The 16099-nt window shown below is 40.6% G+C and overlaps 1 protein-coding gene across 2 annotated transcripts in view; it reads left to right on the forward strand.

The window, feature by feature from the left end:
• The window catches only part of NEK9 (NIMA related kinase 9), a 38934-nt gene that overhangs the window by 11517 nt on the left and 11318 nt on the right, over window positions 1–16099 (forward strand). For both annotated transcript variants that reach the window (XM_054715908.1, XM_028141366.2), the window contains exons 7-17: window positions 726–836; window positions 2084–2148; window positions 4315–4365; window positions 4825–5017; window positions 7696–7840; window positions 8455–8655; window positions 8977–9023; window positions 10229–10384; window positions 11470–11578; window positions 12070–12231; window positions 15490–15660. In XM_054715908.1, coding sequence (XP_054571883.1) covers window positions 726–836; window positions 2084–2148; window positions 4315–4365; window positions 4825–5017; window positions 7696–7840; window positions 8455–8655; window positions 8977–9023; window positions 10229–10384; window positions 11470–11578; window positions 12070–12231; window positions 15490–15660 — 1411 coding nt within the window. The remainder of the gene's footprint in view (window positions 1–725; window positions 837–2083; window positions 2149–4314; window positions 4366–4824; window positions 5018–7695; window positions 7841–8454; window positions 8656–8976; window positions 9024–10228; window positions 10385–11469; window positions 11579–12069; window positions 12232–15489; window positions 15661–16099) is intronic.

A 16099-nucleotide genomic window follows, 5' to 3' on the forward strand; every position in this document is an offset into this window, starting at 1 on the left:
TTTTCTAAATTCTGAAGCTTATTCTGGTGTATTATCTAATTCTCCTAAATATTATAGTGAAAGGAAAATGAGTTTTGGAGTCAAATAGACTTGGTTTGGAATTATGACTTCATTTTTTACTATCTGTAGTCTTGGGAAAGTTACATGTCTGAATTGGTAAGGATAATAACCTCCTTGTGTAGTGTTTGCAAGGGTTAAAAAAGATCAAATACATAACATGCCTACCTAATACATACTGGTCTCTATAAATGTGGTGATGATATTATAATAGTAATATTATAATTACCAGCTTATTATTATCATTCACTACCTTTTCTGTTGGAGCATACTATTAGCTGTATATCCATTATTAGGACATATAAATTAGGAGGCAAATTAATTGGCAAAAGAATTTAAAGCCAAGAAGCATAGCTAGCCTTGCTTACCTTTTTGAGGGGATTCAGTTGAAGGGTCAGATTATAATACAGTCTGAATATTAATGCTATTGGCCACATAGTCATATCTCCATGTTGGGCAGTTGGCTTCATTCTATCTGATAGCAGTAGTGCATCCCTAACCGTTTCTTGTTGATAATGCATAGTAATAGTTATAAGAATAAGTCAGACCTAATGCAAAACTATTGCCACTCCTTTAAATAATAGCACAGACATCTCAGAGTCCCTAATGGTATTTTATAATGCCATCTTTATAAAACCAAGAACAATGCAATTGTCATTTTGTTATAGAATCCACTCAACTTGTGTGTGAAGATTGTGCAAGGAATCCGGGCCATGGAAGTTGATTCTAGTCAGTACTCTTTGGAACTGATCCAAATGGTCCATGCATGCCTTGACCAGGTAAGTGTGACTTACATAGTGATTTCAGTTTAGTGTTTTTCCTCCCAGCTTTAGTGTTTGAGGTATGACATAGGTCAGTGGTCGGCAAACTGCGGCTCGCGAGCCGCGGTTTGCCGCTCTGTTGACTTATGAGTTTGCCGACCACTGCGTAAGGCATTACCCTTACCCAGAAGTTTTGACTTCAGGTTAAAGACATTAGTACATTTTAAAATGTTTTTTAAGTGTTTTTCCCTAAGGCAGTGGTCGGCAAACTCATTAGTCAACAGAGCGGCAAACCTCGGCTCTCGAGCTGTGAGCCACAGTTTGCCAACCACTGATATAGGTGAACCTGCACAAAACCACATCCTCTTTCCCAGGTAGGACGTATTTGTAGCTAGACCCAGAAGGATAGGCCCAGAAGGGAAATTACTGATAGTTGTGTGCTTCAGCCAACAAATTCGTATTTTGTTATGCTTTATTCTTTATTACTTTATGAAATTGTGCTCCTCCTTTTTTTTTTTTTTAAGGGATTTCCTTATGCTTTTTTTTTTTTTTTTTAATCATCACCTGAGGATATGTTTGGGGGCCGGGGGCGGAACATCAATGTGAGAGAGGAACATCAATCAATTGCTTCTTGTACGTACCCCAACCAGGGATCGAACCCACAACCTTTTGGTGTATGGAGCAATGCTCTAACCAACTGAGCAACCTGGCCAAGGTAGTGCTCCATTTTTTATGATCAAGATTTTTGTAACTTGATTTTATAAAAGTATAGTCAGAAGTAATTTAGAGTTCCTAATGTACAGAATATATATAGTTCTAGTATCTCACAGTTTGTCTTTCAGTGTCGCTCTGGGTCAGTATTATTCCAAGTATTGTTCTTGAACCACAGACATGGTTGGAGCATTTACAAGCAAATTATGAAGATTCATGGGCCCCAACCCAGACCAACTGGATCAGAATCTCTATGGATAAAGCCCAGAAATCTTTATTTGTAACAAGCACTCCACAAGATTCTTACGTTCTGTATATATTGAAATATAAGTGAGGAAGTTGCATTTTCACTCATGTACCAGTGTTGATGTTAATGAGATAAACATGAAGCATGGAGTGTGACATAGGAGATTATGTTTTTTAAAACCAAAGGATAATGTACTGTGGTCTTTGAATAATTAACCAATAGCCTTCTAAAAGGAAATAAAAAGCCTCTTTAGATCCCATTTGCCCATACCCTTTATATTAAAACTAGCTCCATTTGTATTCTTTAGGATCCTGAGCAGAGACCCACTGCAGATGAACTGCTAGATCGCCCCCTTCTCAGGAAACGTAGGAGGTAAAGTACAAAAAAGTCACTCTGTTGTCTTTCCGTAGGTGGTTGACTATTAGCGATCTGATCAGAGTACCACAAAGCGGGTGGTGTTTCCTGACTTAGCCGCTCTGGTGCTATTTTTTACCAACATCTCTGCCTTTATTATTTGGGGGTAGCTCCTGACTTTTACCTCCTTAGCCTGTGCTATTTCTTCTAAATTTATACTGATGAGACCCTAAGACCTCCCACCCCCATCTATGAGTTTTAATCTAGAGTTAGGCATTAGAGTTTTAGTAATTAAGGGAAGACATCCTTAGGTTTGTATCTGAGTTCTGTCATTATATTTGTCAAGTTATTTAACATCTCTGTTCCTTAGTTTTCTCCTCCATTAAGTGAGGTGGGGTGAGGATTAAAAGAAGGCCTGGCACAAGGTGCTCAATAATTGTTGGATAGGAGCGTGGATTTGGACCAGACCATTTTTTTTTAAGTATATTCATTTAGATAGTAGGTTAGAGTTGGAGGATACCTTTTCCCCATTTCCTAAAGTCAAGCTTGATTGATTCCTAACAGGTTGTTTGCTGAGATTTATTCTATTAGAGGGCTCTAGAGGTAGGAAAGAGGGCCTTTATCCCTCACCTCCTACAGGAGGCTTCAAACCCTTGCTTAAAGGAAGAAGTGTTCTTTATCCTTCTTAAATGTTCTAGTCTGTATTTCATCCTGTTATACTATTTTGCCTTACTACCCTTTTTTCTCCCCTACCAATTCTTTGTTTCTGTATCTTCCCAATATTCAGGCATTTACCATGCTCTTTTTCAAACTTACCCTTTAGATACATTAAGTATATACCTAGTTCCACAATCTTTTCTGTTTGGTCAGTACCTTTATTCTGTTAGGTCATTTAATTAATCTTTTCTGCTTCTTTTCCAAAACAGTGTTTTAGTGCCTAGAATTATGTGTGATACTCCAGGTGCAGCAGTGTGACCTTACATTTATGTTCTGTTTATATTCAGGCAGTGTCACTCTTTGGGGCTGATTAACATTTAAATTTTTTATCTGATTTATTTCTCAATAGTATAATCACTATTTTAATCTCTTATTTAAATATTTCTATTTATAATTTTAATTGCAATTTTTATTGAGATAGTTGTAGATTTACATACATATATTCTATAAAACTTTGTACTTTGATGGAAAAATGGTAAGACAAAGAGCTTTCCAGATGAAGCACACACACACAAAGTTGTGGGAAGTATTCAGGAAACCCTAAGTCCTATTTGGCTAGATTAGTGGTGGTTATAGTCACAGGGTTCTCAAGAGCAACATTTCAGAAGCTTTCAAAAAATATTGATGCCTAAGACCATCCCAGGAATTCAGCTATAATCAATTTAGGCAGAATGAGAACCCTGGGCTAAAACATGGGCAGTAAATAGAGGGAAGGATGGCTGGAAAGGTAGGTAAAAAATGTTGAGTGCCAGACAAAGGAAACTGTGCTTAATTCAAGATATAGTACAGAAGTATTGGATGTGTATGAGAGGACAGTTCATGTGATGAGAGGCAGCCTAAGAGTTGCTTAACAATAATAATGTCAGTGTTACATCAGTATAGGGCTGGGTAAAGTGGATTGGAACTGTGGTAAGACCAATCAGAAAGTGCTATCATATTCCAGGTGGGAAGTAAAGATGCCTAGAAATAAGGTGGTGAGACTGGAACAGAGGGGTGAGTATAGAGGACATCGTATAGGGAGAATCTATAGAACTTGTTGATTAGGAGAATGGGGTTGGCAGTTTTAGAAATAGGAAAGTCAGAAAGAAAAGTTGTATGGGAGAGAGATAATGAGCTGAGATTTAGAGATGTTGAATTTGGCGAGTCAGTGGGCAGACTAGATGGAGATGTTGGCAGGTACTTAAAAGTGTGCATCAGAGATCTCAAGGTTCTCTGTTCCAGCCTGGAACATTTCTCAGAGATAGAAAACAAATGACCCCAAACTGCTGGCCCCCTTGTATTTAATGAATTGTCTAAAGCCAGGCCTATATAACTGAGTTGTATCAGGGTTCTTTCCTAAAAGTACTGTAATGTTATAGGACACATACAGTTTATAGAGAATTAAATCTGTGAAATATATTAAAGAGACACTGGTGCAACATAGGGTTATATTATTTTGCTCATGTATCTTTGCCTTTCTTTTGGTAGAGAGATGGAAGAAAAAGTCACACTGCTTAATGCACCTACAAAGAGACCAAGGTAAATGTTCAAGATACTCTTGAAAAGTAATATATCTTAAATTATCACCAGGGTGTCTTTCTTTGTTGGGTCTGTGCATTGTTTGATCCTGGTAATTAGCCTTTGGCCTCCTTTCAGAAGCCAACATCTGCTTAAATGTCAGATAGTTATTTCTGAGAAAAGGAAAGCTATAATTTCACCCTCATGCTAAAGTGGACATCATTACCATGATGAATGTTGAAAAGTTGAAAAGTGTAGGTGTTCTGGATCAGACTGGAATCTGATCTGGCTGAGCTGTGATGAAGCCCTGAGGCAGGAATTGCAAAGCCTGCAATGATTGAAGGTTAAAATAGGTTGTCAAGAAAGAACATACTTTCTCATACCATAATTGGCAGTTCTTCTCAGGGAACAGACTGGAAGCATTTTTCTATGATACAGTTTTTATGTTAAATGTGTCTTTGTTCTGGGGGTTGTTGGCAGGTCAAGCACTGTGACTGAAGCACCCATTGCTGTGGTAACATCACGAACCAGTGAAGTCTATGTTTGGGGTGGTGGAAAATCCTCTCCCCAAAAACTGGATGTCATCAGGAGTGGCTGTAGTGCTCGGCAGGTGTGTGCAGGGAACACCCACTTTGCTGTGGTCACAGTGGAGAAGGAACTGTACACCTGGGTGGTAAGTGAAAGCTAAGTACTTTAGAACAGTGATGTAAGCATAATTGTTTACCAGACCCAGATGTCTAAGTTGAACGTGCTGCAGGAGTAGCAGCATAGGCTGATGGAATATAAAGAACATCGATTTTTGTCTTTTTAGAATTCACTGATGTATGTCCAAAGCCTAGTACATATTAGTAAATTTTTTCTCTTGTAAATTTTTTTTTTTAATGAATGAGAAAGGGGGAGAGAGAGAGAGAGAGAGATAGAGAGAGAGAGAGAGAGAGAGAGAGAGAATTAAAAGAGCAGAGGTTTGGCCCAGCCGGCATGAGCCATGAAGTCACAGTTCGATTCCTGGTTAGGGCACATGTCTGGGTTGCAGGCTCGATCCCCAGTGTGGTGTGCAGAAGGCAGCCGATCAATGATTCTCTCATCATTGATGTTTCTATCTCTCCATTGCCCTTCCTCTCTGAATTTTTTTTTTTTTTAAGAGCTCTAGGTTTGGACTTAGGAAACTGGACTCTCGTTTAAGAAAGTCACTTAATTACCTTCTTCTATTACGATGAGATTCAGAGCAACTAATAGCTGTGAAATAGCTTTGTAAACAAATGAAGCAGTGTGCCATGGCAGGAAAATTCCAAGACTTCCATCAGTGATTGAAGATGGCTAGGTATATCTAGAGTAGGATTTTCCTTTGTTCCCCTCTAGATTCCATCCTATCTCTCACCTTCTTGAACAGATCACCTGTATTGCTATTTCTTTATCTCCCACTTGTTCCTCATTCACCAACAATACAACTTTCATCTCTGTCATTTGATTGAAACTACTCTTAACAAAGTGACTTATAAATTGTGAAAATAAAACAGGTGCTTTTTATAAGCAAGTCCTTATCTTGCTTGATCTCCCAGCAGTATGTGATACAGTTTAAGTTGACCACTCTCTTCTTGAAGCTTTGTCTTCCCTTGGCTCCCATGAGAGCATGTTCCCTTAGCTTTCCTCCTGTTTCTTCAGCTATGCCTTCTCAGGCTTGTTTTAGACTGCTCTTTCTTTACCCGATCTTGTCTTAGGCCCTTGGTTTTCACTCTTCCTCCTCTTCCTGAGGGAGGTCATTTTTTTCTAGTAATTTTCTGTAGGCTTTAGGAGGACAGGCTTTAAGTGGTGAAATAGTAGAGAAACTCAACTGTTGATTGATAGAAAGAAAGAATGAATGATATGGCATCTATTGTAGAGTGGTAACTTGTTATTTCATAAAGCACTATCCCTGAAAGAACTAGCCCCTGTGTGTGCTGCCAAAAGTAGAGTGAAATTAGTGCCTTAAAAAACATTTATATAAAGACTTGCCCTGGCTTGTGTGGTTCAGTTGGTTGGGCAGCAAAAGGTTGCCAGTTCAATTCTCCATCACGGCACATGCCTGGGTTGCAGGCTCAATCCCTGGTAGGGAGCATGCAGGAGGCAGCTGATCAATGTTTCACTTTCACATTGCTTTTTCTCTCTCTCCCTCTACCTTTCTCTCTAAAAATATAAAAATAAAAAATTTATATAAAAATTTAGAGTTGAGTTATTGAATGAAAAGAATTACTTATCTCTATTAAAATATTGGAAAGTCATTTAGGACTATTTTCTGTGCTGTATAGCAGCCTCTTTGATGTAGCCAAATTCTTTAGAACTCTATATATTTCAGGGAAACTGTGACCAAAATTTGTAAAACTCCTTTTTTTAAAAATATATTTTACTGATTTTTTTACAGAGAGAAAGGGAGAAGGATAGAGTTAGAAACATCAATGAGAGAGAAACATCGATCAGCTGCCTCCTGCACACTCCCTACTGGGGATGTGCCCGCAACCAAGGTACATGCCCCTGACCGGAATCGAACCTGGGACCTTTCAGTCTGCAGGCCGACGCTCTATCCACTGAGCCAAACAGGTTTCGGCCAAAATTTGTAAAACTTCTAGTGAGAATATCCAAGAGGATGTACTCCAGTAGAAAGTAAATTAGACTATATAAAATAATTTTTTTATCATCACCCATAATTCTATATAATAAAACCCTAATATGCAAATCGACTGAACGGTGGAACGACTGATCGCTATGACACGCACTGGCCACCAGGGGGCAGACGCTCAATGCAGGAGCTGCCCCCTGATGGTCAGTGCGCTCCCACAGGGGGAGCACCACTCAGCCAGAAGCTGGACTCCTGCCTCTATGGCAGTGCTAAGGACCCCTCAGGATGTCTGACTGCTGGCTTAGGCCTGCTCCCACTTCTCTTAGGCCCACGGGGAGACATCCCCTGAGGGGTCCCAGACTGCAAGAGGGTGCAGGCTAGGCTGAGGGACACCCCACTGCCCTCCCAGTGCACGAATGTTATGCACCGGGCCTCTAGTTAAATATATAGTTCACCTTAGAATTAAAAGAAAAAGGCAAAATTGGAACTGTGTCTTTTTAAGACCTGGTGGATATCAATTTGGATACTTTTAAGTCTTTACCTGCTGGCAGGGGTTTTTTACTACCTACGATTAAAAGGTTTAATCTCATAAATAAATAAATAAATAACAGTTTAATCTCCTTATCCATTTTTTTTTTTCATTTCTAAATTTCCAGTTGATATTTTTCCTATTGTTTTTCTTTACAACAAAAGTTATATTGAAGATTAGCATTTTGGCATGAAAAGTTAAAACTTCACAAGACCTCTTTATTTCACAGAACATGCAAGGGGGCACTAAACTCCATGGTCAGCTGGGCCATGGAGACAAAGCCTCCTACCGACAGCCCAAGCATGTGGAAAAGTTGCAAGGCAAAGCTATTCATCAGGTGTCATGTGGTGATGATTTCACTGTCTGTGTGACAGGTAAGCCATCAGCAGAAAGCACCCAAGTGTATTTAATGTGGGGTATTATACTGTGTAGTTTTAGTTGGGATTTTATAACAAAAGACAGTATTCACAGAACCAAAGACAGTGAGCAGATATACACATTAATAACAACATGCTCAATTTGCTATAATATTAGGGGGGTGATGAGCAAGGAGAATGTAGGTGGGTAACAGAGAAGAGGGGATGTGGAATGTCCCAGGTATGGAGAAAAATAACTTCACCACCTAGTCAGGTGTGGATAACACTAAATCAAGAATTAAGAGCTAAAATTAAATTTTGGTCTTGTCAGTACTCAATTTATGATTCGTTAGTAGTTCTCTTTTTCTCTATAAAATAGAGATGACTCCAGTAAAAAATGTAAGCCTTTAACATGAGGATACTACCACTTTTTAAAACTGTTATTGTAACAGTACAAGTGATCCTATAAATACAACTTTAGACTTGCACAGCCTAGCCTTCAGATTTCTCTGATGTAATCATCTCATGTGAGCTCATTGGCTGGGGTAGTCCTCATTTCAGTCCTGCCCAGCTTTCTGATTGGACAAAATAAGTCATTCTTTTGATGGGTTGTGCTTTCCTTCCTTTTACAGATGAGGGTCAGCTCTATGCCTTTGGATCTGATTATTATGGCTGCATGGGGGTGGACAAGGTTGCTGGCCCCGAAGTACTAGAGCCCATACAGCTGAACTTCTTCCTGAACAATCCAGTGGAGCAGGTCTCCTGTGGAGATAATCATGTGGTGGTTTTGACACGAAACAAAGAAGTCTATTCTTGGGGCTGTGGTGAATATGGTAGGTGCAGCCCTGTCTCCGTCCACTTATTCCCAGGCACACAACCTGCTTTCAGGCTTGTGTGCATCTAAACACATCTTGTAGCCTCTACTTGAGAAGTGTTAATTCAGCAAAGGAAAATCTTATGGAATATTTTCATTGGGAAGGAGGCCCTCATTTTTTAAAAATAATTCTTTATTGTTGAAAGTATTATATATGTCCCCTTTTTTCCCCCATTGACCCCTCCAGCCCGCCCCCGCCCCAGGCCCTCACCACCCCCTTCTCTGTGTCCATGGGAGGAGGCCCTCATTTTAATGATTTTCTTTCTTACGTGTGTCTCAGGACGACTGGGTTTGGATTCAGAAGAGGATTATTATACACCACAAAAGGTAAAATCAGAAGCAGCTGCTTCCTAAAGCCTATTTAGGCCACACAGACTGCAGGAATATGTCCTCTTTCTCTGACTCCTCATATCAAGGTGTTCATTTCTGAAATATTTCCTATCTAGGACACTGACAATCCAGGATTCCAGATTTAGCACTATGTGGTCTTGTCATCTGACTAAATCATAAAAAATTAACAAAGAGGATACAGCCTCTGTAGACACTGTGGAGTCACATCTTACTCGGGATGAGAGCTAAAATTAGCTTGTACAGTGAAAAAGTCACATCGAGCTAAATACACCCTGGAAAATTCCTTGGAAAGATATTGGAAAACAGCATACTGTCTTTTAGCCCAACACAGTCCTTCTCCCTCCTGTTTCCCCAGTTGAACACCAGTTGAACTAGTTTTTGTATTTAGGGGTCACATTGTATAAAACATAGTATCTAATTACTCCCATCACTGCAAGAGCTGGCACAGGAGCTGAAACCAGCTGAGGGAAGAGCACGGTCACCTCTCACACCCACCCTAGGGCACAGGCTTGCCTACTCCAAAAGGTTGGCTGTAATCCACTATCCCATTCACTGCATGTGTTTATTTACACTTAAAAAATTAACATGTATTTGTGGGGCTGTTCTCAGTGGGATTGTCGGTGGGTCCTCTTCTGAAAAGGCTGTAGTCGGAACTTTGAGGTTTGAGTTTTCAGGTGTCAAAGACATCCGTCATGTGTGTCCGCCCCTCCACTCCTGTCTGGTTAGTTGCAGGGGGATGTGAGCGTTCGGAAGTCCTGGCTGGTACCTCAGTGCTTTATCTCCTCACTTAAAACATGACCAGCCTGGGACCCCACAGGGCTGCTGAGTTTCTTTTATAACTGTCCTGAGCCTTCTGTCTCAGAGGGCAACATCAGCAATGAGTGAAGCTTCTCCTTTCCCAACTTTTCTGAGAAGTTTTCCTAAGTAGGACTGTCCTGAAAACAAGCTTTGACAGGGGCTGTCTGTTTAGCTGACCTGGAACTGTCTTTTACTTTATTTAAAAAACCCGAGTTTCTTGTTGAAAACAGTAGCCTCTAAGCTGCTATGCAGATCTGAAGAGCTTAGAGCAATCTTTACTTCCCTATAGTCATTCTGTTAAATGTAGGACATTTTTTTGAAAGAATCTCAGGGTTTTTTCCTAATACAAGTTACATTTGAGGGATTCTTTTTTTCCCTTGCAGGTGGATGTTCCGAAGGCCTTGATTATTGTTGCTGTTCAATGTGGCTGTGATGGGACATTTCTGCTGACCCAGTCAGGCAAAGTGCTGGCCTGTGGACTCAATGAATTCAACAAACTGGGTCTGAATCAGTGTATGTCTGGTATCATCAACCATGAAGTGAGTATCTCCTTTAGTGTCCTAGCCACATTGTCAGAATCTCTTTGGGAATGCTATTATTGGTTAGTGACCATGGAATTTGACTTAGGAATAAAGTGAGGATCTCATGGACATGTTTGGCAAAAGAAGCCAGCCACAAAAGAGTACATACTATATAATTCCAATTATATGAAGTTTAAGAACAGGTAAATTAACTTATGATGGCAGAAGCTAAAATAGTGGTTACTTCTGGGAGGAGGGTAATGGGTATTAACAGAAGGGGTGGAAGAGAGATTATAAGGTGATAGGAATGGTCTATAGCTTGATCAGGGTGATAGTTTTACATTTGTATGCATACAGGAAACGTATCCAGCTGTGTAACATTTTATAGTTTGTTATACCTCAATAAATCAATTGATTACAAAGAATCAAGTGATGGAATTCAGGTTCTGTCTTTTCACTGAAATAGGCATAAGAAAATTAACATTATGAAAAGAATCATATTTCCATGTGCCACATCTCTGGAGAGTTTTTAGATTTATTGCTCCCAAATCACTGATCCTATACAGGCTTATTACATGTAATTACCATTTACCTCCTTCAAGGATGTCATGAAATTCACCACTGATGCTAAGTTTTAGTCTCCTCTTTGTGATAGTATGATGAATTTTTATCATTTTTCTAAAGAATCAAATATAAGAGACAAAAGTTTTCTGACTCAATGGAAAAGATAAGAATTAATTTTTAAAGCTGTCTCTGAAGTAGTGATTCTCAAATTCAAGACAAGTCTAGGGAGGGTGTCTGTGTGGTTTGAAAAGGCATATTCAAAATTACCATTACAGAAGTTCCCCTTTATCCACTGTTTTGCTTTCTGAGGTTTTAGTTACCCACAGTCAGCCTCAGTCCAAAAATATTAAATGGAAAATTCCAGAAATAAGTAATTCATAAATTTTAAATTGCCCCACTGTTCTAAGTAGCATGATGAAATTGTGCATTTTCCCACAATTTGCCTGAAAGGCCTTTTGGTCATTGTGACAACATTTTCAACCTGTTACCCCTCCATTTTTTACCTCATGAGTCTCCACTTTTGTTTTATCTTGTTTCAGGCATACCATGAAGTTCCCTACACAACCTCCTTTACATTGGCCAAACAGTTGTCCTTTTATAAGATCCGAACAATTGCCCCAGGCAAGACTCACACAGCTGCTATTGATGGTGAGTTGATTTACAACTACACACAGGCCTTAGTAGCTCAGGCTATCAAGTGTAAGCTTTTATAAACAATATATACATTCTCCTGATTTTCCACTAGCACCCAGTATATTCTCATTAACAAATTAAGGCATTCAAGTAGATATTTATTGGTACTTATAAATGCATAATCAATACATGCCTTAATGAGAATGTCACACTTATAATGCAGACAACTACCATCTGTAAATTTTCTAAGTTAGGTAGTACCCATTTTCTACATTTTAAATACAATATTAGAGAGAAAATAGAATATTGAGTCACTTCCTGGCTCTAATTGGTCATAGTTCTATATACCCTAGCTCCCTCGGTCCAGGATCGTGTGGCTAGCTTTGTATTTGTGCATGTACTCTTAACAACCAGATGCTAGTCCGTGGAACTCTGTATTGGCTGTTTTTTCCCTCTGTTCCATTGACCCATTTGTGCCTGGTTACTTATTTTTGCTTCTCTCTCAGAGCGAGGACGGCTGCTGACCTTTGGCTGCAACAAGTGTGGACAGCTGGGTGTTGGGAATTATAAAAAGCGTCTAGGAATCAACCTGTTGGGGGGACCCCTCGGTGGGAAGCAAGTGATCAGGGTCTCCTGCGGTGATGAGTTTACTATTGCTGCCACTGATGGTGAGTCTGAACACATCCTTCCAAGCTTTTTGGACGGATGGCAATGTTTCAAATTTGGTTGGGAAAGAGGTGGACTAGTTATTTGTGAAGTTGGATCATATGTTAACCTTTTAATTTGTGTTGAATTAGTGGCCAGTTGTTGTGCATGTGGAGCGTCATTAAGTTTTCATGTGTTCAACATAGTGATTGTTTTAAAAGATCAGATTTCTAGATAATGTCAGGTTAATATTCTAAGTACCTGCTTTTTTTACTTTAACAAATTTGATAAAATGTTTTAAGAATTATTAAATAGTTATATATACCTTGTCCAGCACCATATGGGTTTCAATAAATGTTGGCTAGGGGACTGGAGAAGAGAACAACATAATTTGACCTTACTCCTTGACATTGGGGTCAGCTGCCACTGCAGTGATGTCCTGAAGGACTGTATACTGTGTCTCTCAGTTTTCTGAACTGGTCTCACTGAATTTTCTTCCTTCCTCTCATAGCTGTTTCTTCTCTGCAGCATATTCTTGCTGTTATCACCACTTCTCTTTTGTACTGCCACTTCTGCTAGTCTTCATTTCCTTCCCTTTTTCTTCTGCTTTCTTTTTCTTCTCTTTTTTCTAACTTTCTGTAGTACCTTTTGAACTTTTTAAATTTTTGTAGCTACTTCTTTCTTGAGACTGGTAAATAAGTCACATTGCATCTTTTTGTTTTTTCACTCATTTCAGCTTTTTTTTTTTTTTTTTTTTTTTGGTGTAGTTCATGCCCTGAGATGTCTTTGTTTTCTTCTACTCTACCTGATGTATATACATAAAGGATCCAGGGATAGTGTCAGATTAGTTATCTGTTATCACCATATTAAGTGAACCAGCTATCAGAGTGGCATATGAACCTTCTCTGCTTGTCCTAAAACAAGGGATTTTAGGAAGCAAACTGTTTAGTCAGACTAGGTAAGTGGAAATGTTACCTAGAAAGACAGTCAAGATGTCTCTAAGGATTAAATTTAGTGCAGCAAGTGCACAGGGCCTCAATGTTTCTTCAGTAGATCTGTGTACTTCATGAGTTAAACTTCAGAATGAGGGAATAATTGGATTCTGTGGCTAGGCATATTACCTCTTGACCAACGCTCCTGTACTCTTCTAAAATGTATTGATTGCCTCATTCACACAGCAAACAAACTCAGTGCCTGCTATGCTCCAGGTCCTCTTTTAGGCTCTGGGAATAGAGAAGTGTGTCTCAGAAAGGCCCTGTCCTTAAGGAACTCACATTCTAGGAGGGTAGGAGAGATACCCATATAAACAGAGTAGTTCAGGCAGGTAGGTCAGGTGCCATGGCAGTATCAAACTCCTAAGCCCTGGAGTGCCTGGGGCTCAGTCCTTCTGTCTCTCCAATGTCTTCCTTTACTCTCTAAGTGAGCTCATTATCTTAAATCCCCCCTATATGCCGATAGCTTTATACTTATCTCCACACTCACTCAACAGCCTCTCGACTTAGATGTCTAAAGATAAGGGGGCTCTATAGCCTAGTTTTCCTAGGTGGGTCCTGATTCATGCCTATTGTCCTGGCTTCATCATTAATCACACCCCCTTTTAATTCAAAACTGTCCTGATTTGGATAAGAAGTTACAGGCATCTCAAACAAATTTACTGTATTCAAAATCAAACTTCTTATTTTCTGTACAAACCTGTTTCACCTGCAGCCTTCCTGTCTCAGTAAATGGCAGCTCCACCCTACACCCCATATCTCATCCATCAGCAAACCTACTAATTATCTTCTGATTATGTCCAACCACTTCTCAGCAGCTTCACTACAACTGGTCTCCGTGCTTCCATTCTTGGTCCCTTATAGTTGTTTCTTCTCATGGTAGCCTGAGGGATTTTTTCAAATACCTACTATTCAGAAGCTCTAATAGTTTCCTATCTTGATCAATAAAAATTAAAGTCATTACAATGGCCTGCATAGGTCCTACATGACCAGGATCCCAGCCATCTCCTGATCTCTTCTCTGACTACCATCCCCTCTTACTTTGCTCCAGCTGCAGGGTCTTTCTTGTTCTTTGTTTGAGGTGCTCACGTTACCTACAGGACTTTTGCACTTACTGTTTCCTCTGCCTGGAAAGCTCTTCCCCTAGATGGCCACATGGCTCTCTCTTCCTTCAATCAGGTCTCTGCCAAGGATCAGCAAGTATTTCTCTGACTATCCTATCCTATATAATAAAAGGCTAATATGCAAATCGACTGAACGGTGGAACAACCGGTTGCTATGATACGCACTGACTACCAGGGAGCAGATGCTTAACGCAGGAGCTGCCTCCTGGTGGTCAGTGCGCCAGAAGCCAGGCTCATGGCTGGCAAGCGCAGCAGCGGTGCCAGAAGCCTCTAAGGATGTTTGACTGACGGCTTAGGCCCGCTCCTTGTCAGTCGGACATCCCCCAAGGGTTCCCAGACTGTGAGAGAGCACAAGAGGGCTGAGGGACCCCCCCATCAAGTGCACAAATTGAATTGCATGCACTGGGCCTCTAGTCTATATATATAAAAGCCTAAACGACCATCTGACCAGTAGCTATGATGCACAATGACCACCAGAGGGCAGACACTCCGAAGGTAGCTATGACGTGCACTGACCAGCAGGGGGCAGACACTCAACCCAGGAGCTGCCGAGCTGTGGTGATTTGGCAGCTGACTCACCTGGAACCAGAGAGGAGGGAGCCCGATTCTGGGGTGCATCACCCGAGAACCGCTCTCTCACAATCTGGGACCCCTCGGGGGATGTCGGAGAGCCAGTTTCAGCCCAATCCTTGCAGGCCAGGCCAAGGGACCCCACTGGTGCATGAACCCGTGCACCGGGCCTTTAGTCTAAAGTAATAATACCTCCCTTTTTTATTTCCACTACTTTTCTATTTATCAGTCTTCGCCCACTAGTATGTCACTTCCAGAGGGCAGCGACTGTTTTGTTCACTGCTCTGTCCCCAGCACCTCAAGCAGTGTCTTTCATGAAGTAGATGCCCAGTAAATATTTGAATGAATGATCAAAAAAAGTTGTTGAATGAGTAGAATGAATAAATGACTGGATGGCAGTATGTAAGAATGGTAGTCATTTTCACCTGGGGAATATAGGAATTGTTTAGGCTTATATAGGGGAGTAAACAGCTTTCCCTTGTTTTGTACATAGTGGGGAAACTTTCTAGCTCTAGGGCATAAAGATGGGAAACCCAGAGTTAGGAAGCCAGCATTCTAGTAAACTATCTGCTGTTTAATGTGTGTTTTTTTCTAGATAATCACATTTTTGCCTGGGGCAATGGTGGTAATGGTCGCCTGGCAATGACCCCTACAGAGAGACCTCATGGCTCTGATATCTGTACCTCCTGGCCTCGGCCTATTTTTGGATCTCTGCATCATGTCCCAGATCTATCTTGCCGTGGCTGGCACACCATTCTCATTGTTGGTAAGGATTTCACATGTGGGGGTTGAGGTGGCTTTGACAGAGGATAGACCTGCACCTAAGATACTGGTGGCTACATTCTTGGAAACAGAAGTGTCCTGAAGAAAAGAGGCTGCTTCTCTAAGTTACAGTGTCAGTGATGCATGCCTAGTGGTAGAAACAGAACATTGTCACTTCCTAAGCTTTATCATTTGCCACCTCTTGACTATTTTAAAAATAATTTTTTTTTATTGCTTTCAGAGAGGAAGGGAGAGAGAAACATCAATGATGAGAGAGAATCATAGATCAGCTGCCTCCTATACACCCCCCACTGGGGATAGAGCCCGCAACCGTGCATGTGCCCTGACCGAAAATTGAGCCATGACCTCCTGGTTCATAGGTTGACACTCAACCTCTGAGCCACACCAGCTGGGCATTTTTTAACTTTGTCCTCTGCCTCCCT

The sequence above is a fragment of the Eptesicus fuscus genome, chromosome 5 (assembly GCF_027574615.1).
Source record: "Eptesicus fuscus isolate TK198812 chromosome 5, DD_ASM_mEF_20220401, whole genome shotgun sequence".
Lineage (NCBI taxonomy): Eukaryota > Metazoa > Chordata > Mammalia > Chiroptera > Vespertilionidae > Eptesicus > Eptesicus fuscus.